A 26162-nucleotide genomic window follows, 5' to 3' on the forward strand; every position below is an offset into this window, starting at 1 on the left:
ATCTCAGATTTATGCAGAATAATATTTTTGATTTGAGGAACAAGAAGACATGTCCATGTTAACATGCACCAATATCCTATAATACACTGCATGACACAAGTGGAGCAGAGTTTTCAATCCCTAAAGATTAGTAGAACCATCACCCAAGTGTTTGTCTAGTAATGTGTCTTGCCCCACTCTTGTCTAAGGTGTAGGAGGAAGACATTGATCATGACCCAATGAGAGCACCATTTTTGGATGTCCATTTTCACCCAATGTATACAATAGGTGTATATTTTTCAAAATACAAACTCTTAACTTGTTTAATATGATGTTTTCTCATCTTTGAGGACTATCATTTACTCTAATTTCACTCATCTTTCAGAACATGTGAGTGCGAGATCGAGCACAACTAGTACGTAGAGATGAGATAAATATTATTGAATCAAGAACAATGTTTTCCGATTGTAGGACAAACATTGTAGGTTATGAGGATCACACTCTCCTAGTAGACATTGACCAATCAAAGAGTACAAATATGTCTCAATTGAGCACATAACGTTCTACCTCTTTGGATAAATTTTGGTCCACTATGATCGACATTCCCAAGATATATTAAATTAGTTTCAATTGCCTTGATTCGGGATAATTTCAAATATATTTAAAACAATCTCGGATATTTGTGGGATAAGCAGACAAACAGTTTGGAATGTGAGATATTCATTCTTTGCAAATGCAAAACTTTATCAAATATATGAGACGCATGCATTGTCTTTGATTTGGGATAATTTCAAATATATTTGGAATAATCTCAGACTTTTTTGGAATAAACAAATAGACAATTGAGAATGAAATATTCAATTTTTAGGCAATATGACGCACTTTTATGACTCGTTCATTTGAGGCATTATGAAACTCACTTTTTTGGTAATGTATGATTCAAATTCCCGAATTTAATTGAGTATATTGAATATGTTGATTTTTTTATGTTGTAACGTGTAAAGTTTTAAGATATAAAGACAGAGATCAGTCGCACACGTGTTAATATATAGTACTCATAGTACGTACATAAAATACAAAATGACTATCTGATTTATGATCATAAAATTATATTTTACCCTCACAATAAAACAAAAAGTAACATCATTATAACCTGCTCTGTTCACTACATAAAAAATGTGTCTTAATCATAAATCAAACATTGATTGTGCCTCAAATCATAAATCAAACATTAAAATTTAAATAAAAACTAAATTAAACAAAGAACATATTTCATAAATTAACACTGAAAGTACTCATCATTCAAGTGTCTATCATCATCTTTAAACACAAAAATAAGTTTCGACCAAACAACTTTTAAATAAACTATGACTTACGAACCAACTTCACACGATACGACAACACAAGAGAATCCAATACATAAGAGTACACTACAATCAGAACTCAAATTAATATAAAATAATAGTGTGTTCCAGAGAATCATCAAATCAAGCGTAAACCAACAATGCTTCCACTGGAACAAGCATATCTCCTTGAAGGTCCGTGCTCGAGCCAACTTCTATAACCGCTTTCTCCTATGTAAGTATAAAGATGGAACATACGTTGCTTTTTTGATTATGGAAGCCCAATATTTTTTGTTATGTAGACGGTAACTTCTCAACACCTAAATAAAAACAAAATAATTTATATTGAGCTTAAAAATATAAAATCGTGTATGAAAATTTTAATAAAAGTAGAGAATAATAAATAATTTAGTATTATTAGCTTCACAAAATTATCTACTAAATGTTGCAAACAATAAGCATGATGAGTCCCCATAAATATTCGTTCAGCTGCCTTGATAATCTCAAGATGTCTATCCGAGAAAAAATGAACTCGTCGAATAGAGTGCATTGATATGAAAGTAGAATACTTCTCAAACTGTAGTGGAGATACATATCGAAAAATCATGGTTTCTAATGAAATTTCAGTACATTGTTCTCAGGATCACAAAAATATTCATCAAGCTACATCCAATGAAGATTGAAATCACAAAAATCTGTATTTTTACTTGTAGCAACCAAAAAAGAAGATATTACAAGAATCGCTTCTAAATTTCATTATCAAACTATTAAAAAAACTACAATATAATAAGATCTAAATTGAAAATCATATATTCATTCGTATAACAGATGCCATACAAAAAAACAGTACACAATAACAAATTCAAGTAGCCCATTTTTATTTTAATGATAAAAAAAATCATCAATATCTAAGTCATAATGCAGCACTAAAATATTACGGTTCGAAATTATATCGTTATAATCGAGAACAATAATAAATTTCAGTTACTCTATCTCAAAATTTCAATAAATGAGATTCATTCTCACCCACAGACGGGAAAACCAGATATTGATAAAAAAAACTCTGTACAATTCACACGATAACACAAAAATTTAATACAATCACTAAAATCATAACAAATCTCAAAGAATCGTTCAATTAAAAAGGATATATAAAAATAATTACACTACATCAAACACAGTAATGCAATTTCTTGGCTGCAAATTTTTAAAAACCTAAAATATTACCTTAAAATCTTTGAAATAATGGTTCTTCAAAAAGATTTTCATGGTCCAGAAACAATTTACAACGATTAGCAATTTTTTTCAATCTGATTCGAAGCAGATCTGCAATATTGCGATCGGTGGATTAGTCGTTTACGATTGATGGATAAATTTGTGAAGAATTTCAACAAGAATGAGGGAAATAAACTGTACATTGTCTTCCTTATAAGTAATTTTTATTTTATTTTTAAAAAGTGAGGGGTATTATTGGGTTTCAAAAGAAAGTGAGGGCATTTTCGTATTTTGTACTCAAATAGAAAGTTGAAACAAATGCCAGAACTTTGTCAGGGAGTGGGAACAAATATTTGCTGACATGGGGACTGAGGGCAAAGAAAAGTTTGCTCATGGAGATTTATTGATCATTTTCCCTTATTTTTAAACCGAAAGAGCATATATCTATATATTAGGAACATACATCAATTACAGTCTAGGGTGAGCAGAAAATATCAATTTCTATCGAAATAACCTACCGAGTTGTATTAATCGGAAAAATCGGTTCAGTTTATTCAGAAATTCGATTTTAAATTTTTAAAGTATTGGTTAGGTCGCTTTGGTTTCAGATTTTAACGTAATAATTTTGTTTACTGAACAAACCTAATATTTATTTAAAAAATTTAATATTGTTAAATTTTCTAAATAAATTTTATTGGACAACATAACTTAACTTGAAAATATAGTTTTTAATAAATAATTTAAATTTATATAATTCAATTGTTACCTACAATTTTTGAAGTAGAAATTGATATTTTTTTAAAAAGAATTCTAAAACATTTGTTATCCACTTTTCAAAATCTTTTAAATTATTTAAATATTTTTTAAATATATATCTATACTTTTAAATTTTAAATGGTTATATCACTCTTAATAAAAAAAAGTTTTAAAATGTATTAATTTAAAAATAACAAAAAATTTCATGTTTAATAATTATTTCAACCGTAAAATCACGTAACGCATGCAGTAGACTAGTAAAAATAATAAATTTCAACGTGTGAAAAGAAATAAAAAAAAAACTTTGAAGTCTTTTTTTTTGCTTAAAAAAAGGAGTTGCTGGAGCGTTGAATAAACTTCCATAATGAAATCAGTGAATTAAATTGAAAGGGAGGCATAGTTAGGGGAAGAATTTATGGCAAATGAATTAATATATATACACCTTGTGATTTCAGTTACCAAATTAACCCACACTCCATATTCCCTAGCTAACCACTTTCTTTCCAGAAAATTAAGGAGAAATTATTAGTTTGGCTTCCGGCCGCCGGGGCTCGTCTTCCTCCTCCAAAAACACTCTTCTGGTATATTTGCAATTTTGATTTTTTTTTTGTTATTTTATGTTTTCAGTTCTCATATACATATTAACTCATAACTTTTGTTCGGGAAGGTCTGTTTGAAAAAAAAAGAAAATTATATATTAAAGTAACTTTTCGCCGGGGGGTAATTTATACGATAAGCTTTTTTGGAAAAAGAAATTAATTGTGATTGAATATGTCGAAAATTATGTGTCAAAATAGTAGAGATTGATTCGGCTTTAGCTGTAGATATTACTTCTCTGCACATGTTGTATGCTTATAAATAGTCTTTTATGAATAATTAATCTTTTTATGAATAATATTTATTTGTGTTTAGTCAAATTTTTTTAGAAAAAAAAATATATTATTTTCAAATCAGGAATTTTAGAGATTATAATTTTTTAAAAAAGAAAAATTGATAATTAATATGTAGGAAAATTTTTCCTTTTTATTTTTTAGATTAGATTAGATTAGATTAGATTAGATTAGATTAGATTAGATTTAATGGTGTATCATGAGTCATGACAATGTTTTAGATTATGGGTGATATGGACCAAATGGTCCATTCTGGGAATACAGCATGACACTAAATATTTATGTTCTGTGACCATATTATTATGATATATTGTGGATGCATGGTTGTTACACGTTCCTCATGATATATTACAATATAAATATGTATATTTTCTATATCATCGATTAGATGAAACATTAATTTATTAAAAAAGTATAGTTAGAGAGAGTTATTTACTTAGGAAATTAATCTTTTGAAGAACACATAAAAGACCCAATTAATGTGGTATTTCTGCAGTATATATTCTTAATAATATAGTAAAGATATGGGAGACTAGGTGTTCATGGCGCAAAATTGGTATATTTTTTAAGAAAAAAATACACAAAATATTATCACCTTTCTTGATTTCTCATGTAGTTTCATTGAAGCAGCCAAGTTTGTTATATACTTACTGTACAGGATATTGAATCGATGTCCCCCCGAGTGTTTGAAGTCTAATTGATGATGATTATTGTAGTCAGTTGAAATCATTTGTTTCTAGCTCTTATCTTAATTACACTATCAATCTCTTTTGCGATTTCGAAGTTGTGAAAAATGGGCGATGCAGAGGAAATCCAGCCAATCGTCTGCGACAATGGGACTGGAATGGTTAAGGTATGTAGTCTAATGTTGTAGTTTGGTCCGGCGAAAGACATTATGATTCTGGTTCATTTGCAGGCGGGATTTGCAGGCGATGATGCTCCGAGGACCGTGTTTCCCAGTATAGTTGGGGTGCCTAAATACACAGGTGTGATGGTTGGAATGGGACAGAAGGATGCTTATATTGGTGACGAAGCTCAGTCGAAAAGAGGTATGCTTTTCATCAAATATCCAATCGAACATGGCATCGTCAACAACTGGGACGATATGGAGAAGATTTGGCACCACACCTTCTACAACGAGCTTCGTATTGCTCCGGAAGACCACCCGGTACTGCTCACCGAAGCCCCACTCAACCCAAAGGCCAACCGCGAGAAGATGACTCAAATCATGTTTGAAAACTTCTGTGTCCCTGCTATGTATGTAAACATCCAGGCTGTTCTGTCTCTCTATGCTAGTGGCCGTACCACAGGTTTTTGTTCTGATTTTATATATGTACTCTGATTTCTTTTAATTTGTTCTTTGCTTGATGTTTCTTTGATTGTATGAAGGGATTGTGATGGATTCTGGTGATGGGGTTAGCCACACGGTGCCAATATACGAGGGCTACGCCCTTCCTCATGCGATTCTACGTCTTGATCTAGCCGGTCGCGACCTGACAGAGCATTTTGCCACGATCCTCAGAGAAAGAGGGTACAATTTCACCACTGCTGCTGAACGAGAAATCGTCCGTGACATGAAAGAGAAGCTGGCTTATGTCGCCCTCGACTATGAGCAAGAGATTGAGAACGCCAAGAAGAGCTCTGCCTTGGAGAAAAACTATGAGTTGCCAGATGGGCAAGTGATGACAATTGGTGCAGAGAGGTTCAGGTGCCCTGAAGTCTTGTTCCAGCCATCGCTTATAGGAATGGAAGCTCCCGGGATCCACAAAACGACCTACGACTCGATCATGAAGAGCGACGTTGACATCAGGAAGGATCTTTATGGGAACATCGTGCTCAGCGGTGGATCGACCATGTTCCCTGGAATCGCAGATCGTATGAGCAAGGAAATCAATGCAGCTGCCCCTGCTAGCATGAGGATAAAGGTGGTGGCTCCTCCGGAACGAAAATACAGCGTGTGGATCGGGGGATCCATTCTGGCTTCTTTAAGCACATTCCAGCAGGTATAAAACTTTTGGTTGAATTTTTCATTTAATTTGGTTGGTCCAAAGACTTTGTTTTATGGTTATTTCGAAACGCAAATGCAGATGTGGATAACCAAGGAAGAGTACGATGAATCGGGTGCTGCTATTGTTCATCGGAAGTGTTTCTGAATCACTGGATCATTCTATTTTTCATGCATATTCTACAGGCCAGGGTTACTGCATGTTTCTTCACTTGTAACATTTGAACGGTCTTTTCACCTGCTTGTTTCCATTTTCTCAACTTGTTTGGTATCTCTAATTTGCCTGCCTAGTGTAGTTCTAATTTGCAAAAACGGTCCATTGACAGACAATTCTTGCAACCATTGGGCTTCAAAAGGTTACGTGATTCAATATTCACGTACCACACTTTTAGTGTGACTAATAAAAAAACACCTGCTTTGCATGTAATATCATTTATTTTATGACAAAATGGTCGTTGACAATTGTTATTGCTATTGCTACTACGTCACTACAAAATTGTTTCATGTTAATTTACGTCACTACAAAATTACTTCATTTTTAATTATATAATATAATTTATTTTAGAATTTTAAATAAAATATAAATAACTTCAAATAATTTTAATAATAATTAGTTTCAATGCAATACATTAATTATTATGTCATAACATTCAAATGCATCGTTTATTTTTTGTCTCTAACAAAAATTTTATCTGTTTTTTAGTTTAATTATATTATTTTAAAAAATAATATTTTATTAATGGTTTATATTATCATCTTAAATAAATTTTTTCTTAATCATTATTATATATAAATGATAATTTCACTAAGAATTATTCATATTAATTGATAGTTTTAATTATTATTAGGTGATCCGACTCGGATCATCTAATAGCAAGAACTTAAGCATGCAGTTAACTTAACGTAATAAACATAATCAGATAAATAAATTGCGAAAAATGATAAAAAATATCAAATTAAATTCGGCAGAACACAACCTGTACAACTGGAACATAAAAACTATTTATGCAACCAAATCGAAAAACTTTATCTGAAAAGCCTAGCAGGTAAACCAAAACAGGTGAACCAATATAGAACTAAACGGAGGAATCTCCAGAAGCAACCATTGGCCCCACTCCTAACCCTGCTGTTAGGATCGAAAACGTGTGTAGAGGGGATGAATACATACTTTAAACTTTTTTTGCTTCAAAAGTTAGTTAGTTGAGTTGTCAACTGAACCACTTGTTCTTCCTTGAACGTCGATAACAGTTAACCAACCGTAGTTGTGCGGAATGAGGTCGAATGACGTATTAGAATATTGTAAATATAGCTTGATTGAAAATAAAAGAACACAAGAAAATATTTATGGATGTTCGGAGACTTAAACACTCCTACGTCATTTATTCTTCCTATCAGGAAGGTTTACACTAGAAGTCTTTGAGAATTACAAACACTCCTGATACCACGATTCAGTTAGAACTCAATGCCTCAACTAAAAATCCTAGTTAACTGCTCTATTACAAGATACAAAGAATTGTATTACAATGAGTTCACAACTCAATTTATAGCCAGAAGTGATCCTTGATCTTGATCAGATATAAACTTGAAGAGTGTGCTTTGAACTCTTTAACTTTCGAGTTCTTGAGAAATTCAGTTGATTGTTGATAGCTTGATAGTACTTAGCATATCAAAATGAATCAAGAGGACTCACAACTGAATTCCATCCACTATTTATAGGCAAACTGCTGCAACAGTCACATTTTTCGAAGTAGATTTGATTCAAAAAATAGTAGCTGTTTTAATGTCCTCTTGTCCACGTCATTTGTATGATTCCTCGTTGCTTCATTGCGAATTTCTCTCAGCTAGCTCGACCTTTGACTCAGATTACTCGCAAGGGTATTGATTTCGAGTGGTCCTCAGAGTGTGAGGAGAGTTTTTGTGAACTTCGACGACGGTTGACTTCTGCGCCTGTGTTGACATTACCGTCAGGATCTGGAGGGTATGTGGTTTACACAGATGCTTCTCTTCAGGGTTTAGGTTGTGTCCTGACTCAGAATGGACATGTGATCACATATGCCTCTAGACATTTGTATGATTCCTCGTACACTGGTAGAGTCTGCAGCTTTTAAAATAATTGTTGAGTTGTACGAAAAAATTTATCTAAAAATAGCTTGATCACAACTGATTATGGTCGGGGACCAGTTGAACATCTTTGACTAGTCGAGAAATTCATCCAGTTAAGGTCTAGTCAAGTCATTGAGTTCAGTCATGGTTTATCTATGTCATTTACTCAAGTGGTTCCAGTCACGAACTTTTGACCATTTCAGTTGTCTAATCCATTTTTGTAGTGTCAGTTAAGCTCGCAGACAATTAATTTTTTCTAGTTTTACCTTGATCTAGTTTTGTCTTTTAAATGACTTAACACAAAAACTAAATGTTCCAACAATTTTCTCATTTTTGGTTCTTATGCATATATATCCAGTTGTCTTAGGCAAAACTTAACTGATATTAGAGATGACTGAAAATACTGATAATAATAAGAACTTTTTCATAACTAAAAATACTCTGAAATTTAACTGATAAAACATGATAGATGAGATGACTAATAGTATGATATAGAAAGATAGTAGATAAAATAAGAAAAAAAATCATCTATCGTCTGCTTTGGCCCTGATGGCCTCTTGACTGTTCTGCTTTTGAACTGCTGCTAGATGGTTTCTTTGGTTGTTCTTCCCCTTTTTTGTCAACACTATTCGGAGATGCTGATTGACTTAGAAGGGTACTGATAAGATAAGTCTTTTTTTTTTAGACAGAGGGATCATCTGGTTTGAAAGAGTGGATTGAATTCTGTCAAATTTTGTTTCAAACATCTCAATCATCTTGGCTAATGTTTCGTGGGAGGTGGCCTACTAAGAGGTTGAGTGCTTCCTTAGTGATTCCAATGAACTGAACTGAGAGTGCATGTAGCGACCTGCACCAGAATCACCTAATAAACAATTCTCACACATGAAATTAAATCTTAGACGACATTAATCAGGTAAAATTAGTGGAAAACAGAGTACAAATTCCAAATCTTAAATGACAGTCTAAAATGATGTTTCAGGGTACATCCAAATCGAAATAACATTGTATCAAACCAAGCCAGCAACACAATCCACTAAATCAGATAGCCAGGAAAACTCAACGGCGCTGCTGCTCGCCTCGGGGCTCACTCCTGCCTGCATCATCCAATCTGAGGCATGTCCCGCGGAATGTGGTGTCCAAGATGAAAACACAGGGACTTGAGTGCTAACGCCACGTACAATAAATACGAGTATACAAACCTATATGTGCATGCAAAATTATGTGGACCGGGTAACTAGATCAACGGGAAACTCATGCTTAGACTAAAGGCGCCAAAGAGTCTAGTGTCACTCAGAAGTACCCCTCTGGACCACTAGAAAAACAACCGACGTGGATTGGGAAATATCATGGAAATATCACAGCCCTCCGTGCCCGTCGACCATATGACTCGTGACATACAATCGGCAACAATGTAGGGCTAAGCAACACTAACTAACTATGGCTATCTCGAAGGAGATACGTCTCAATGTTATAAATGATCATGCATCATATGAACAGTAAATACATGCATATCATGGCAGATGAAATACAACACATAAGAATGCATAATCAGCTGGATATCTCAGTCAGTACTTACGTATCTTTCTAGGTCAATTCTAAGTGAACAACCTAGTATCCAAGCCTATAATCAAATGTATACCATATCACTCATTCCATTCTACAAGTCTTAACTAGACTAATAGCTACTCGATGAAGCTAATTAGATTCTAGCAATATACATGCGTCCATAGTCAGTCCTTTGACGTTTTCCCTAAACTCAAGGCACAAACTTCTCAAATCCCGATAACGCTTCATCACCTCAAATACGACGCCCAAAAACCTTTGGAACTAACTAGACACGAGAGAGAAAAGTGAGGAATTAGCAAAGAAAAGTGCTCTCGGCCCCTATTTATAGACCATGATCGGAACGTCCAATCTCTCGTTTGGAGCTTCTAAATGCACTTCAAAACTTCCGATCGTCCTTTCGAACTCCTTCTGTCGAACATGGTCTTTGATTGAACAACTCAATGTTGCCGACACAGTTCGGATATTCCGAATTCTAGTTTGGAGCTTCCGAACTTAGTCAAGTCCAATCACCAATCAAAACTCATACACTGTATGACTGCAAGGAGATTCGGAGCTTTCGATTTGCAGTTCGGATTTTCCCAATTGCTTGGTACGTCCAATCTTACAACATAGCTTCTGATCAAGTTTGGTTCTTTTGAACTGCTATTCGGATCTTCCAAACTATCCCAACACAAGAACTCTTGGAAAAATTTCCGATTGCTCTGAATCTGATTCTAACTTATTAAATCCAGTTGAGGATCCCTTAATCATGTATTAACCCTTTAAACATGTTTAGTCGGTTGATTAGGTTAAATCTAATTTGGGTTACTATAGTGCACTTGGCGAGAAAAAATTGAAATATCAGTGGTTATCTTTCTCTGAGCTTGGATATTTTTCATCATTGAGCTATACACCAGTATTTAATTGGATGACTATCATGGACATGGAATTGAGACTTGTGCCGATGTGTTCTATCAAATGATCTTCAAGATCTGATGGTAAGTCAAAATTGTGTTGAGATTCAATTTCTCAGAGAGAGAGAGAGAGAGAGAGAGAGAGAGAGAGAGAGAGAGAGAGAGAGAGAGAGAGAGAGAGAGAGAGAGAGAGAGAGAGAGAGAGAGAGAGAGAGAGTACTTGAAGCATCTTTGTCAGTTATCGGTTCAGGAACCTCATTGTGACTGCTCTGGGTATCTAATTTTCTCTTGTTTAATATAGCTTCATCAGATTCAAGTTCAACTGAAATTTTTCCACTTCTTTGTTATCAATATCAGGTTATGCAATTTACAATGTTTTGGATACATCACTAGCAACCGAACACCCTGAAGTATGAAACAATTAGTTTCTTACCATGCCAGATCTCATATGGTGTTTTGCCAAGTTTTTTGTTAATCATCGATATGTTCTGAGTATAGCATGCATTGTTCATTGCCTCTCTCCAAAACCTTTCAGAAATACCAGGATCAACTAGCATTGTTCTAGTAGCCTCTTTAAATGTCATGTCCCTTCTCTCAACAACTCTATTTTTCTAAGGTGTTCTAGCTATTGAGAACTCATGCCTGATTCCATGGATTTTAAGAAAATAAGACAAAGTTTGATTGAAAAATTCAGTTCCGCGATCACTTCTGATTTTTTCAATCCCATTGATTTTTCATTTAAAATTCTTTTGAAAATCTTGATCAGTTGGGTAGTAGTTTGGTCTTTTAATATTAAAAGATAACCCATGTGAGTAATCATCAGTAATAACTTGATTGTACTTCATTCTCACTAAGCTCATGACTGGTATATGACCAAATAAGTCCATGTGCAATAGTTCTAAACATCAGGTTGATGAGTTATACCCTTTGTTCTTAAAAGATTATCTTACTTGCTTTCCGAACTGACAAGCAGAGAAAAGTTTGTCCTTTGAAAAATAAATTTTGGGCAAACCAGTGACCAAATCATGCGTACTCTGATTGGAAATGACTTTAAAATTTAGGTGGCTCAGTCGTTTATGTTATAGCCAATTCTTGTTTTGATTTGATGCCTTGAAGCAAACTGGTTCACTTGATTGAGCACACCAACTTACTTTGTAACTATTTCCACACCTGTCACCTATCATAATAGTACAACCAGAAAGATCCATGACAATACATATATGTTTATTAAACTCAACTGAATACACATGGTCACATAACTGACTGATACTTATTAAATATTTCAAATTCTCAACAAGTAAAATATTTTCAATGATAATATTATCATGGATAATCTTACCCTTACTCATGGGTCTACCTAATGAGTTGTCAGAAAAATTTATTTTTGGTCCTGAGCATTGAATCAGTGGGATATCAGTTTGGTTTCTCCAATCATGTGCCCTGAACATCCACTGTCCAAGTATCAAACTGATTGCTTCAACGCTCCATTCAGTTTTGTAGAAGCGTTAATGAGAACCAAATCTCACTAATAAGAGTCATTAGTTGACATGGAGAATTTACATGCAGTTTTGTAGATGTTCTTGGTAATATTTGCTTTTAGTTGTTCTCATTTATTTTAATTGTTTTATTTTACTACTGTACTAGATAAATGATTCTCGAATTTTGAGTTATCTACTTTTTTTCTTATTGATCATTTTACGGTTATTATTTATTTGTTTTGGTTATTATTGGTGGTAATTGATTTTCTGAAATTCTGTGGTTTACTTTTTTGTTTTTTGAAGAAAGTAATAAAAGATTTTTGTGAATTATATAATTTCTTGGTTCTTAATACATATAGTTTTACATGCATTGAATTTTGAAGAACGAGGTTAAGACAAACAAACTAGTTGAAAGAAAAATGACATGTTAAAAGGAAAATAACATTGTAAGGTCCACATTTATGATAGTTAATAATAAACGAGTTGGGAGTTAATTTGAGAGTAGTAGTAGCTTTAGACTAATATCATGTTAAAAAAATGGTAGCATTAAGAATGACCCAAATTTAATTTTAAGGAAACAAAATGAAGAAAAAATGTACGTATAAACCTTTAAAATTTCCGTAATGATTAATTATGTTGCTGCTTCATGATTTTGTAACATAAGGATGCCTTATAAATGCTAATGTTATCAAACAATTACATTTTTTTTCAACGAGAAAAAATTATTCTTCATAAGAATAAATATATTGGCGATAAGTGTGTTCCATGCATTATTTCGTGTTAGTTTTTGAGTCAATTTTGCATGTATTCTTGTCGTGTTAGTGTCATTTAAGTTTACTTTTATTTTCATTCATGCATATTGTTCTGAACCTCACCTCCCCTAGGTTATTTGTAAGTATAATGAAGAAATCATGATTTTGGAGCACAAAAGAAGAGCCTAAGCACCAAGAAAAGGTGCAAGAAGGACTTAGGAAGCAGTGATTGTCCAAAAAATAGTTATGATAGAAAGATTCAAATTTGATCTTCACCATTCAAAATGTAGTACAAAATCTTTGTGAAGCTGCTGTCCAAATTTCGGCTCGATCCGACGGCTAGAATTCCGGATATGAATTTTTCAAGAATGCTGCGCGCTGGAACAGAAGTTGGGCGCTCGAGCGGGATGTTTCTACCGCTCGAGCGCGAAAGGTGGAAATTCAAGGAGCAAAAACAGAACTTTGGCGCTCGAGGGGCACTTTCTGCTGGTCGAGCGCGATTCAATGGATTTTAAAGAATGAGAACAGAAGTTTGGCGCTCGAGCGGGAACTTTAATCCGCTCGAGCGCGATCGTAGAAAAGGAAAGAAAAACGGTTTTTGAAATATTAAATCCTTGACTTGCTGAGATTTATTTCATGGGCTTTAAAAGACATATAAAAGAGAGTCTTAAAATGGCAGAAGGGGGACTTCACGCAAAAATTCAAGGAGGCGACTAGGGCGTTGAAGATTGAAGACGTTGAAGATCGCTTCATCCTAGTTTCTTCTTTATTCTTCTTTTTATGATTAAAACATATTCTTGAATAATTTTTGTGAGTTTTGAGTAGTTTTTTTTTCAACCAAGACCACGAGATTAAGTCGAAACTAATTTATGTTTGAGCGTGCTTATATGTTTGATTATATTTTGGATATTTTCAGTTATTGATTGATATTAGTTTAATATTTTTTGTGAATAGCCTGATCACCTAGTCATATGTGTGTTGATTAATCACGAATCAAAAGAGGATTGATTAAAGATAACTTCAAAAATAGCAATGAACATATGGTTAAACTGACTAAAAATAGTAATCAGTTTCAGTATGTGGTATTATGTGAAAACTGAATTTTCATAAATATTGAATGCGTTTAAGTTTGATTAGAATTAATTAAAATAATTAATCCGTCCAACTTGAATAGGTTTAGCAATTCTAAAAATAGATTGTTGAATAAGATAGGAAAATTCACTGTGATTGGAATAAACATGATTTTCGATCTGTGCCATGCCGATGCATAAATTAGCTCAATACCTTCGTGTATCTTGGTTGTCTATTTTAATTGAATTTATAATATCAGCTCTAGTTGTTAGTAGTTTCATAGTTATTTATTATTTTAATTCTTAGTTTTATTCAATTCACAACGTCTTTTTATTATTTTGTCTAGATTAAGTAAAATAATTGAATCTTGAGCATTAACTACAGTCTCTTTGGGATCGATACTTGGACTCGTTGTCCATTTACTATTACTTGGCCTAGTGCACTTTTTAGTCATAACCAAAAAATTCGGTCAAATTTTTGGCGCCGTTGCCGGGGACTGTTTAGTTAATATTAGGATAGCTTATTTGATTGAGACTAGATTTTTATTTCTTGTTAATTTTAATTCTGAAATCTGAATTTGTCTTCTTATTTTGATTTCAGGCACTATCTATTCTTGTATGCACCGCACTCAACTTTTCAAAGATCTCGTACCGATTGATTTGGAAATTGAGCGCACACTCAGTAGCATACGGAAAGCTAGGAAAAGAAAAATTTGGTGCTTGAATCAGATTCGGAAGAAGAGTGTGAAAGTGATAGGAAATCTGAACCAGAGATGGCAAATGAAAATCGCACAGTGCTGGATCTGATTCGACCCCCTGTCGAAGGATATGGATCTAGTATCGTTCGCCCTGCTGTTGAGACGAATAACTTTGAGCTGAAGCCTGATATTATTCAGATGATCCAACTTCAAGCTCGGTTTGGAGGTGCTCCTATGGAAGGCCCTTACGATCATCTGGAGCAATTTCTTCATATCTGTGATACTTTTAAATTAAATTGATAGCTGATGCAGTGAGACTGCGGTTATTCCATTCTCTTTACAGGGGGACGCGATGGAGTGGCTTACAGAGCTTCATGCTGGATCTATCACGACATGTACGGAACTTGTTCAAGATTTTTTGAACACGTATTTCCCTCCAAATAATATGGCACAACTGTTTTTTGAGATCATATCATTCAAGCAGAAAGACAAAAAGTCGTTGAATTCAGCTTGGACCAGATTTAAGAAGATGTTGAGGATGTGTCCTCAGCATAATCTCACACAGAGCCTGCAGACTCAGATGTTCTACAATGGAGTTGACCCATCAGTGCAATCTATTTTTGACGCCGCTACAAATGGAAGCTTATTCAGAAAAACTCCAGCATATGCATGGGAGATAATCGGTATCATGGCTAAGAGTAACATTGGGTGGCCGGATCTAAAAAAGGAGAAGAAAGCTGGAGTTCATGAGATTGATGCGTTAACAGCTTTAACTGCAAAAATTGAAGCTTTGTCTCATCAGATGTCACAGATGCAGTCGACTCATATAAATCAATTCCAAGGGATAGGTATTGAAGGACAACCAAATTTTGATGGCAAATCTGTCAATTTTATGGGGAACCAAGGAAGGCAGCCATACAATCCATGCAGTAATTCTTATCATCCAGGCTGAAAAAATCAACCCAAGCAAGAAGAGAAGAAGTTGAGTTTTGAAGAAATCATGATTAAATATGTAGCTGGGACCGAAACAAGGCTGCAAAATCAAGAAGCTATGTTGCAAAAGTTGGAAACTCAGATGGCCCAATTTTCGACCCAACTCTCGACTCGTCCTCCTGGATCATTACTGAGCAACACTGAGAAGAATCCTAAAGATGTCAATGCTATCATGGTCGTGACAAGATCACAAAAGGAGGAACCTGAGAAGAGGGCCGGAGGAGACGAGAAAAAGGAGAAAAATCGCATCTCTGCAAATTCCTCGCCTACAGGTAAGAAAGTTAAGTCTTCAATTGCTGATGTTAATGTTGATGTTGATATTTATACTATTCCTTTTCCGCAAAGAGCTAAGAAGTTAGATTTTTGAAGAATATTTTGAAAAACAAAAAGAAGTTGAATGAATTAGCGCAGGTGACCTTGAATTAAGAATGCTCTGCGGTGCTTCAAAATAAGCTCCCACCAAAATTTAAAGATCCAGGGAGTTTCTCTATACCTTGTAAATAGGTCATTTTTCATTTGCTAAGGTGTTGTGTGATTTAGGGGCAAGTATCAATTTAATGCCTTACGCACTTGCTAAGAAGTTAGGAATAGGAGTCATTGAACCCGCCTCAATTTCTCTTAAATTTGCAGACAGATCAATTAAATACCCTAGAAGGGTAGTGGAAAATATTTTAGTCAAAGTGGTCAATCTTATTTTTTAGTTGATTTTGTCATACTTGACATGGATGAGGATTGCGAGGTTTCATTGGTTTTATGACGTTCTTTTATTGCTACTAGTAGGACATTAATTGATGTATAAAAAGGCGGGTTGATTTTAAGATTGAATGATGAGCAGGTTAAATTTAATATGCTTCAGCCACTCAAAGATAACCCCATTGTGAACCTTTCTTTGCAGTTAATGTTGTTGATGAAGGTGTGATTCAGTATATGCAGGTCAATGTCATTCATGATGTGTCCACTGAAGGATTTGGAAGAAAAGGAAGCATTGAAGGGCATAATTCCACAAAAGTGGATGATCCACCTTAGTTTAACAAGGGAGCATAGTCGGGCTATAGACTATAAATTTCACGCTGACTGGAAGGCAACTCAGTGTTTTCTTTTAATTACTTTTTTATTGTTATTTTTATTGTTATTATCTTTTTCTACTCCACTGCCTTACCCGTCTCTTTCCATGTTCAGTAGGTTGCCCCACTAAAAGAAGTTGATGTTGGTGTTCCACAACCAAAGGAGGATGAAGAAGACGTCTAGACCAAGGGAGTGTCATTTTTCCATTTTCTTTAGTGCATCTAGTTTAATTTTCATGTGCAATGTTGTTTTTTGTAATAGAGTTTGAAGCATTAGGGGCAATGCTTTAAATAAGTATGGGAGGAAGTTAGTTTATAGTTCATTGCATTTTGTTTGGCATGTTCGTATGTTTGTGAATTGGTTTGCATCTTGGGGTTTAAGTTCTATCATTTTATTTTGTTTGTGTCGAGTTAGGATAATGAATGGGAACCGATGATGATTGTGGAGTAATAAATTGAATTTTGTTGAAAATGCTTGCCTTTGACTTGACATGAGAAACCTTAGATTGAACCGTGAATATTTTTACGCACTACTGTTAAACCAGAAAAAAGTAGCGGAAAATTGATGAAATTTTTGACTGCTTGACCATTGCACGTCACTAGGTTTTAGTGATCTCAATTGTGTCTTGTGAATTTTGGTGATACTCTAATATTGCACTTATGATTTCTTATGCACACCATTTGTTTTAAAAACAAATTTTGAAAAAAAATAAAAAAAATCTATATTTTTGAAAGGAAAAAAAAACAACTCCATCTGGGTCATGGACAAGGGATTGAAATCCTAATCACCTAGTCCAAGCTGCTAAGTATGCGGACGAAATGGGGTTGATGCTCCATCCATGCTATAGACGAGGGGATTGAAATCCAAATCCTATCAAAGTTGTAGCTAAGTTTGCAGGTAATTTATGGGGCTAATGTAAGCCGGGTGCAAAATCCGGCGGTGAGTTAAAAATACAATCTTGAGAGAGGTGTGATTGTTAGAGGTATCTGAAAGGAATGGAAGCATGAGAGGGATACTTGCACTGATGTGTTATTAGGTCACTGAGAAGTCGTGTAATCGGATTCTATTTGAGTTACATGTAATTGAAATAACATCACACACACACACGTTCACGCTAAATCGAAGGTGTATTGTGAAGAGTTGAGGGTATTTTTGAACTTGGAATGTATATAGACTTCACTTAGGCGATTAATATCCCATGGAATTATCCTAATTTCATTTTGTGTCATTGTGTTTTTGTTTTTTTGTCATTTATCTTGCTCGAGGGTGAGCAAGAGTTAATTATGGGGGAATCGATAAGTGTGTTTCATGCATTATTTCGTGTTATTTTTTGAGTCCATTTTGCATGTATTTTTGTCGTGTTAGTGTCATTTAAGTTTACTTTATTTTCATTCAGGCATATTGTTCTGCACTTCACCTCCCCTGGTTTATTTGTGTTAGAATCGAAAGAAAAAATTCAATATTCTCCAGAGAATTCACCAACAAACACACAGCAACAAGAACACAATCCCAGAAATCCGATAAAAAACCCAACACACAGATCAATCACCAACTCACGCGAAAGCGATTTAAACAATACATGTATTTACGTGGTTCGGCAGTGAATATGGCTACGTCCATGGAAGAGAAACACAACACTTTATTAATCACGAACCAAGAAGAAATCCAAGCTCAAACCAGAGCTTATTACAAATCAACCAGAAAAATCTAACGCTAGGCACAGACTCAATTCAACACTCAAATCCTTGAATTTGCCCGTCACAATCGGCGCCTTAGTTTTCTCTCTTGATTTCTCTTCTCTCTCAAAAGCGTTCGGAGGTTGAAGAATCAGTTGTAATCTTGTTATACCAGCTTCCATATTCTTATATAGAGAAACCACCGACTTTCATTTTGGGATTTTAGGTCGGTAAGTTGCTTGGCCCATTCTTTAATCAATCATGGCCCCAAAAACGGTAAACTCTTCTTACATCAATCTGATATGCTCTTTTACTTTGATCTTCCTTCAAGCTTCACTCCAGCTTTATGGACAATCCATCTGACTTCTGACCCAGTCCCAATACTCGAGCAATCGATCTGCCTTGTCTCATCTGAAGAACTCATCTGCCTATATTACTTCGATCCGATCTCAATAGTTGATCTGATCATGAACTTATCTGACACTAAGCTCATCTGACCACTGCTCTTTGATCCGATCCCTTCTTCAGTCGAGCTAATAGATCACACTTCAACAATCTCCACCTTGATTCTTTCAGGTTGAATGCTGCTCTCCAATCTAGCCATCTTTGGCTTTCCAATCACCGCATTAACTAAGTCCAAATACTTCTTGAACATAGAATACGGCAGTGACTTTGTCATAATATATGAAGGATTTTCTTCAGATGTTATCTTCTCAAGGATCACATCTCCTTTTTCAATGACATCTCTGACGAAATACATCTTTACATCTATGTGTTTCGAACGTTCATGATAAACTTGGTATTTTGTCAAGTGTATCGCACTTTGGTTGTCACAGTGTACTACAACTTGATCTTGCTTCACACCAAGCTCTGTTATCATCCCTTTTAGCCACAATCCTTATTTTATTGCCTCGGTAACAACTATGAATTCTGCTTCAATGATAGAAAGGGCAACCATCGACTGTAGATTAGACTTCCAAGTAAGGTGGACACATATCCAGTCAATGACTTCCTCGTGTCTAAATTCCCAGCAAAATCCGAATCCACATATCCAATCACTAGATCAATTCCATCTTGCTGTTTCTCAAACTTCAGCCCAAGCCCACTAGTATTTATAAGATATCTGAGAATCCATTTAAGATCTTCCCAATGATATGTACCTCGATTAGCCGTAAACCTTGACACAACACTGATTGCATGTTCCAAATCAGGCCCACTACATACCATTCCATATATGAGACTCCCAACCCCACTAACATATGGAATACAAGCCATTTTCATCTTGTCCTCCTCACTTTAAGGTGACTGACTAGATGATAGCTTCAAATGCTGTCCCAGAGGGGTTAGAACAGGCTTCGCTTGATTCATGTTAAACTTCAGAACTACCTTCCTCAAATAGTTCTTCTGACTCAGATGGATCTCCTGCCTTTTCCTGTTTCTCATTATGTCCATGCCAAAAATTCTCCTTGCTTCTCCTAAATCTTTCATCTCAAACTCTGAGTTGAGCTGTTGTTTCAAGGATAATATATCTGCCTTACTTTTACTTGCTATCAGAATATCATCAACGTAAATCAATAGGTATAAGATAACCTGCTCTCCATCCTTCTTCAGATAGACACATCTGTCATATTGACTTCTCACAAAACCAATACCAATCATGAACTCATCAAACATCTTGTTCCATTTCCTCGGACTCTGCTTAATCCCATACAAGGATTTTCTTAGTAAGCAGACCTTATTCTGTGTTTTTTTATGTATGAAGCCCTTAGGTTGTTTCATATAGATGGTTTCTTCAAGGTCACCGTGTAGGAAAGCCGTTTTCACATCCAGCTGTTCAAGCTCCAAATCGAGCTGATTCATCAATGCTAACATAATTCGGATGGAACAATGTTTGACCACTAGAGAATAGACTTTATTAAAATCTATCCCTTCTACTTGACCAAAACCTTTTGCAACCACTCTGGCTTTATACTTGATCTGTTCTATATCAGGAGTTTTTTTTTTCTATTTATAGACCCACTTGCATCCCAAATTCTTCAGATGCTTCGGTCTGTCCACTAATGTCCAAGTTTGATTCTTCTCCAGTGATTTCATCTCTTCATTCATAGCTTCAATCCACTTCTCTTTGTGTTTACTTTCCATAACTTCAGCATATGAATTTGGCTCTGAGTACTCCACCTCCTCAGTTACTGTAAGTGCATACCAAGCCAGATCAACTTCTCCAAACCTCTTTGGAGCTTTGAGCTCCCTTCTGGTTCTATCTCTTGGAAGATTATAATTACTCAAATCCTCTTTTGGATCACTTGTTATCACATTATCATCTTGCACCTCTTCTGAACCCTTATCTGTCAAGAAAGACTCCACCTTAAACGGTAATTTGAGGTTCTCACTGATCTCATTGTCCTTTCCATCCATATTCATTTTATATCCCAGTTTGGTCTAATCAAACTTTACATCTCTGGTATTGAAACACTTTGGACCTCTTGACTCCAGGTTCCAAACTTTATATCCTTTCACACTTTTCGAATACCCAATGAATATGCATCTCACTGCCCTTGCTTCCAACTTGTCCTGTTTCAGATGAGCATATGCAAGACATCCAAATACCCTCAAGTTTGAGTAGTCTGTAGGTGTTCCACTCCACTTTTCCATTGAAGTCTTGAAGCCAATTGCACTGGATGGGCACTTATTGACCAAATAGCAAGCAGTAGATAGTGCTTCTCCCCAGAAGTACTTAGGAAGAGAAGCATTAATCAACATACATCTGACCCTTTCCAGAAGAGTTTTGTTCATCCTCTCTACTAGGACATTCTGGTGTGGTGTTCCTGCCACTGTTATGTATCTGGTAATGCCTTTCTCCTTACATAGCTTAATGAACTTATCTGATAAGTATTCCAGCCTATTATCTGTTCGCAGGTGTTTAACTCTTCGATCACTCTTGTTCTCAATTGCCAGCAGCCATTCTCTGAATTTGTCATAAGCTTCATCCTTAGTCTTTAAGATGAATATCCATACTATCCTTGAGTAATCATCTATAAAAGACATGAAGTACCTGCCTCCACCATGAGTTTCTGTCCGAGAAGAACTCCATAGATTTGAATGAATATAGGCCAATGGTTGCTCAGTTGTGTGACTTCCTTGACCAAATGATACTCTTTTAGATTTTCCATGAGCACAACTATCACACAACTCCAATGATTAGATCTTGTCTCCACCCAACAGACCCTGTTTATACAGCTCATGTAATCCCTTCTTACTTACATGTCCAAGCCTCAGATGCCATAGCTTGGTTCTGTCCTGCTGTTCCTAAATACTTGCTGTACTTCCTGAGATTGTTTCACATTTTAGTACATATAGGAGGTTCCTTTTGATAGCTTTCATTAAAACCAGAGATCCTTTGTACACTGAGAGACTTCCAGCTCCTGATTTAAACGAGTAACCCTGAGCATCAAGTGTTCCCAATGATATCAAATTTCTCTTCAACTCGGGCACATATCTCACATTAGTTAGTACTCTGTCAATCCCATCATGCATATTTATTCTGATATTCCTAGTGCCCTTTATCCTGCATGATTGATTGTTTCCTAGCAGCACCATGCCCTGTTCAAATTCTTCCAACTTCTCAAACCAGGAACTTATATGACACATTTGAAAGGAGCATCCTGAATCCAGTATCCATTCGTTGTTTACATAACTTTTACAAACCACCAATACTTCTGCTGAGTCATATCCAACTGAAGCTACGGCCAGAGTACCATCATCTTTGGGTTTTTCCTGCTGTTTCCCTTTTCTTTCTGGACAATCTCTCTTAAGATGCCCAAACTTATGACATGAAAAGCACTTTAGATTCCCCAAATTTCTGTTCTGGTATCTTCTTTGACTCTTTGATCTGTATTTTGGCCTATATTTCCCCATTGGATGTCCTCTTATCACTTCTGCCCCTTACCATAAGACCCTCTCCATGTGATTCAGTATTTGTGTTAGACTTTCTTTGAAGTTCCTTGGATTGGATAGCAGGCATTACCTCTTCCAACGTTATCATATTTTCTCTTCCATAGAGTAATGCATCCCAGAAATTCTCATAGGTTTTAGGAAGTGCATTTAGAAGTATCAAAGCCCGATCTTCATCCTCAAGCTTTACTTCTATGTTCTCTAAGTCATCCAATATCTTGGTGAATTTCTCTATCTGGTCTTCAAGATTCTTATCATCATTTATCACAAAGGAATACAACATCTGTTTCATGTACAGATGGTTAGCCAGAGATTTTTTCATATACAAATTCTCAAGTTTAAGCCACACAGCCGCTGCAGATTCCTCTCTTGCAACCTCTCTGAGTGGTCTGTCACCCAAACAGAGAATTATCGCACTATATGCTTTCTTGAGAAATTTGTCCTCGTTCTTGATATCGTCAGACATCTCCTCCTTCTTCTTGAGGGATTACACCAACCCTTGTTGCATCAAGATCGCTCGTTTCTTGATTCTCCAAAGCGAGAAATCATTCTTGCCGGTAAACTTCTCAATATCAAATTTCATTGATACCACCATCTTTTCTTAGATTCCTACAGACGGCGCCACTTGTTAGGATCGAAAGAACAAATTCGATATTATTTGAAGAATTCACCAACAAACATACATAACAACAAGAACACAATCCCAAAAATCCGATAAAAAATCCAACACACAGATCAATCACACCCTCACGTGAAAGCGATTTAAACAACACAAGTAATTACGTGGTTCGGCAGTGAATATGCCTACATCCACGGGAGAGAAACACAACACTTTATTAATCACGAACCAAGAAGAAATCCAAGCTAAAACCAGAGCTTATTGCAAATCAACTAGAAAACTCTAATGCTAGACACAAACTCAATTCAAGACTCAAATCTTTGAATTTTCCCGTCACAATCGGCGTCTCAGTTTTCTATCTTGATTTCTCTTCTCTCTCAAAATCGTTCGGAGGTTGAAGAATCAGTTTTATTTCGTAATTTTGTTATACCAGCTTCCATCTGCTTATATATAGAAACCACCGACTTTCATCTTGGGATTTTAGGTCGTTAAGTTGCTTGACCCATTCTTTAATCAATCATGGCCCAAACCTGATAAGCTCTTCTTACATCAATCTAATATGCTCTCTTACTTAGACCTGCCTTCAAGCTTCACTCCAGCTTTACGGACAATCCATCTGAATTTTGACCAACTCCCAGTACTCGAGCAATCGATCTGCCTGATCTCATATGAAGAACTCATCTGCCCATATTACTTCGATCCGATCTCAGTAGTTGATCTGACCATGAACTTATCTGAAACTAAGCTCATCTAACCACTGTTCTTTGATCTGATCCCTTCTCCAATCGAGATGATAGAAGCAAACTTCAACAATTTGTAGGTACAATGAAGAAATCATGATTTTGGAGCAGAAAAGAAGAGCCTAAGCACCAAGAAGAGGCGCAAGAAGGACTTTCGAAGCATCGATTGTCCAAAATATTAGTTAAGATGTTATAGAGATCCAAATCCGATCTCACCATTCAAAGTGTAGTACAAGATGTTGTGAAACTGCAGTCCAAATTTTGGCTCGATTCTATGGCTAGAACTCCAGATATAAATTTCAAGAATGCTGCATGCTGGGACAGAAGTTGGGCGCTCGAGCGGGATGTTTCTACCGCTCGAGCGCGAAATGTGGAAATTGAAGGAGCAAAACTTTGGCGCTCGAGCGGGCATTTTCTGCCACTCGAGCACGATTCGAAGGATTTTAAATAATGAGAACAGAAGTTTGGCGCTCAAGCGGAAACTTTAATCCGCTCGAGCGCGATCGCAGAAAAGGGAAAAAAAATTGGTTTTCAAAATATTTAATCGTTGACTTTTCGGACTTTATTTCATGGGCTATAAAAGAAATATAAAAGGGAGTCTTAAGACGGTAGAAGTGGGAATTCACGCAAAAAATAAAGGAGGCGACTAAGGCGTTGGAGATTGAAGACGTTGAAGATCGCTTCATTCTAGTTTCTTCTTTCTTTTTCTTCTTTTTTTGATTAAAAAATATTCTTGAATTATGTTTGTGAGTTTTGAGTAGTTTTTTTTTCAACCAAGACCATGAAATTAGGTTGAAACTAATTTATGTTTGAGACGTGGTTACATATTTGATTATATTTTGGATATTTTCAGTTATTGATTGATGTTAGTTTAATATTTCTTATGAATAGTCTGATCATCCAACCACATGTGTGTTGATTAATCACGAATCGAAAGAGGATTGATTAAAGATAACTTCAAAAATATCAATCAACATATGGTTAAATCGACTAGAAATAGTAATCGGTTTCAGTATGCGATTTTAGGTGAAAACTGAATTTTCATAAATATTGAATGTGTTTAAGTTTGATTAGAATTAATTAGAAATAATTAATCAGTCTAACTTGAATATGTTTAGAAATTATAGAAATAGATTGTTGAATAAGATAGGAAAATTCACCGTGATTTGAATAAACATAATTTCGGTCTGTGCCATGTTGATGCATAAATTAACTCGATACCTTCGTGCCTTGGTTGTCTATTTTAATTGAATTTATAATCTCAGTTCTAGTTGTTAGTAGTTTCATAGTTATTTATTATTTTAATTCTTAGTTTTATTCAATTCACAACACCTTTTTATTATTTTGTCTAAATTAAGTAAAATAATTGAATCTTGAGCATTAACTACAGTCTTTGTGGAATCGATACTTGGACTCATTGTCCATTTACTATTACTTGACCTAGTGCACTTGCTATTCATAACCGAAAAAGTCGGTCAATTGGAAACAATTCACAATTATTATTTTATTTGTACATGGTAAGAAAACAAATTCTAAGACTTTTCAGACATAATTGATCATATTTGTGTATTTTTTTTAGCACAATTGAGACATTGTGTCAATTGCTCTTTGTTTTCTCTAATGTTATATCGAAATGTGTTTCTTTTCTAGAGTGGCCAAAAGGATAAATATTTGATTTTCAATTGTGAAATCTCCTATATGCCTTAACTATTTAACTTAGCAAGTTATTTTTTCATAGTTCAATTGTAACTTTATTGTCCACCTTAAATGATATTAACTAATGACGAATTATTAATGGTAAATTATTATATTTAGGCATTAATATTATAATATAAATTGAATACATAATTTTTTCATAAGTGATTTTTCATATGGTTGTTGAATTGTAGAATATACATATATATAAAATAAAATAATGACCTAAATCGTGGTGGCAGCCGCGAGGCTGGACTTAGAGAGAAGAAAAATAAATTTGAAATTGATATTGAAAATTATGGAGAGATCAATATTTTATCATTTGGTTGAATTAAGGACATAGTATAATTTATTCTTTAATTTTTTTTTAATCGTGAGAGAACAATATTTTATCATTTGGTTGAATTAAGGACATAGTATAATTTATTCTTTAATTTTTTTTATCGTGACAATTAATTAATTTCTCAATAAATATGCAAACTTACACTTTTTTACAACTGTTTTAAATATCTTCTTATATATAAATATATCACTTCCAATTGCAAAATCTCTGATATGTCTTTAACTATTGACATTATAGAAAGTTATTTTTTTATAGGTTTACTTGCGTTTTATAACAACAATATGATAATTGTGTTAATTAAGATAATTTATTTGATAATCATTTGATATTAG

General features: G+C 34.9%; 2 protein-coding genes across 2 annotated transcripts; one reads left to right on the forward strand and one right to left on the reverse strand.

The window, feature by feature from the left end:
• The first annotated feature begins 3676 nt into the window (after window positions 1–3676).
• Window positions 3677–6598, forward strand: LOC140860129 (actin-2-like). Its single transcript, XM_073262953.1, has 5 exons — window positions 3677–3874; window positions 4968–5036; window positions 5100–5493; window positions 5573–6186; window positions 6271–6598. Exons 2-5 carry the CDS (start codon window positions 4977–4979, stop codon window positions 6334–6336), a joined length of 1134 nt encoding a protein of 377 aa, XP_073119054.1. The 5' UTR covers window positions 3677–3874; window positions 4968–4976; the 3' UTR covers window positions 6337–6598.
• Window positions 6599–19403: 12805 nt separating this feature from the next.
• LOC140862423 (secreted RxLR effector protein 161-like) lies at window positions 19404–19757 on the reverse strand. Its single transcript, XM_073265445.1, has one exon. The coding sequence runs from the start codon at window positions 19755–19757 to the stop codon at window positions 19404–19406; it is 354 nt and encodes a 117-aa protein (XP_073121546.1).
• Window positions 19758–26162: the final 6405 nt, after the last annotated feature.

The sequence above is a fragment of the Henckelia pumila genome, chromosome 4 (genome assembly GCF_033568475.1).
Source record: "Henckelia pumila isolate YLH828 chromosome 4, ASM3356847v2, whole genome shotgun sequence".
NCBI classification, from domain to species: Eukaryota; Viridiplantae; Streptophyta; class Magnoliopsida; order Lamiales; family Gesneriaceae; genus Henckelia; species Henckelia pumila.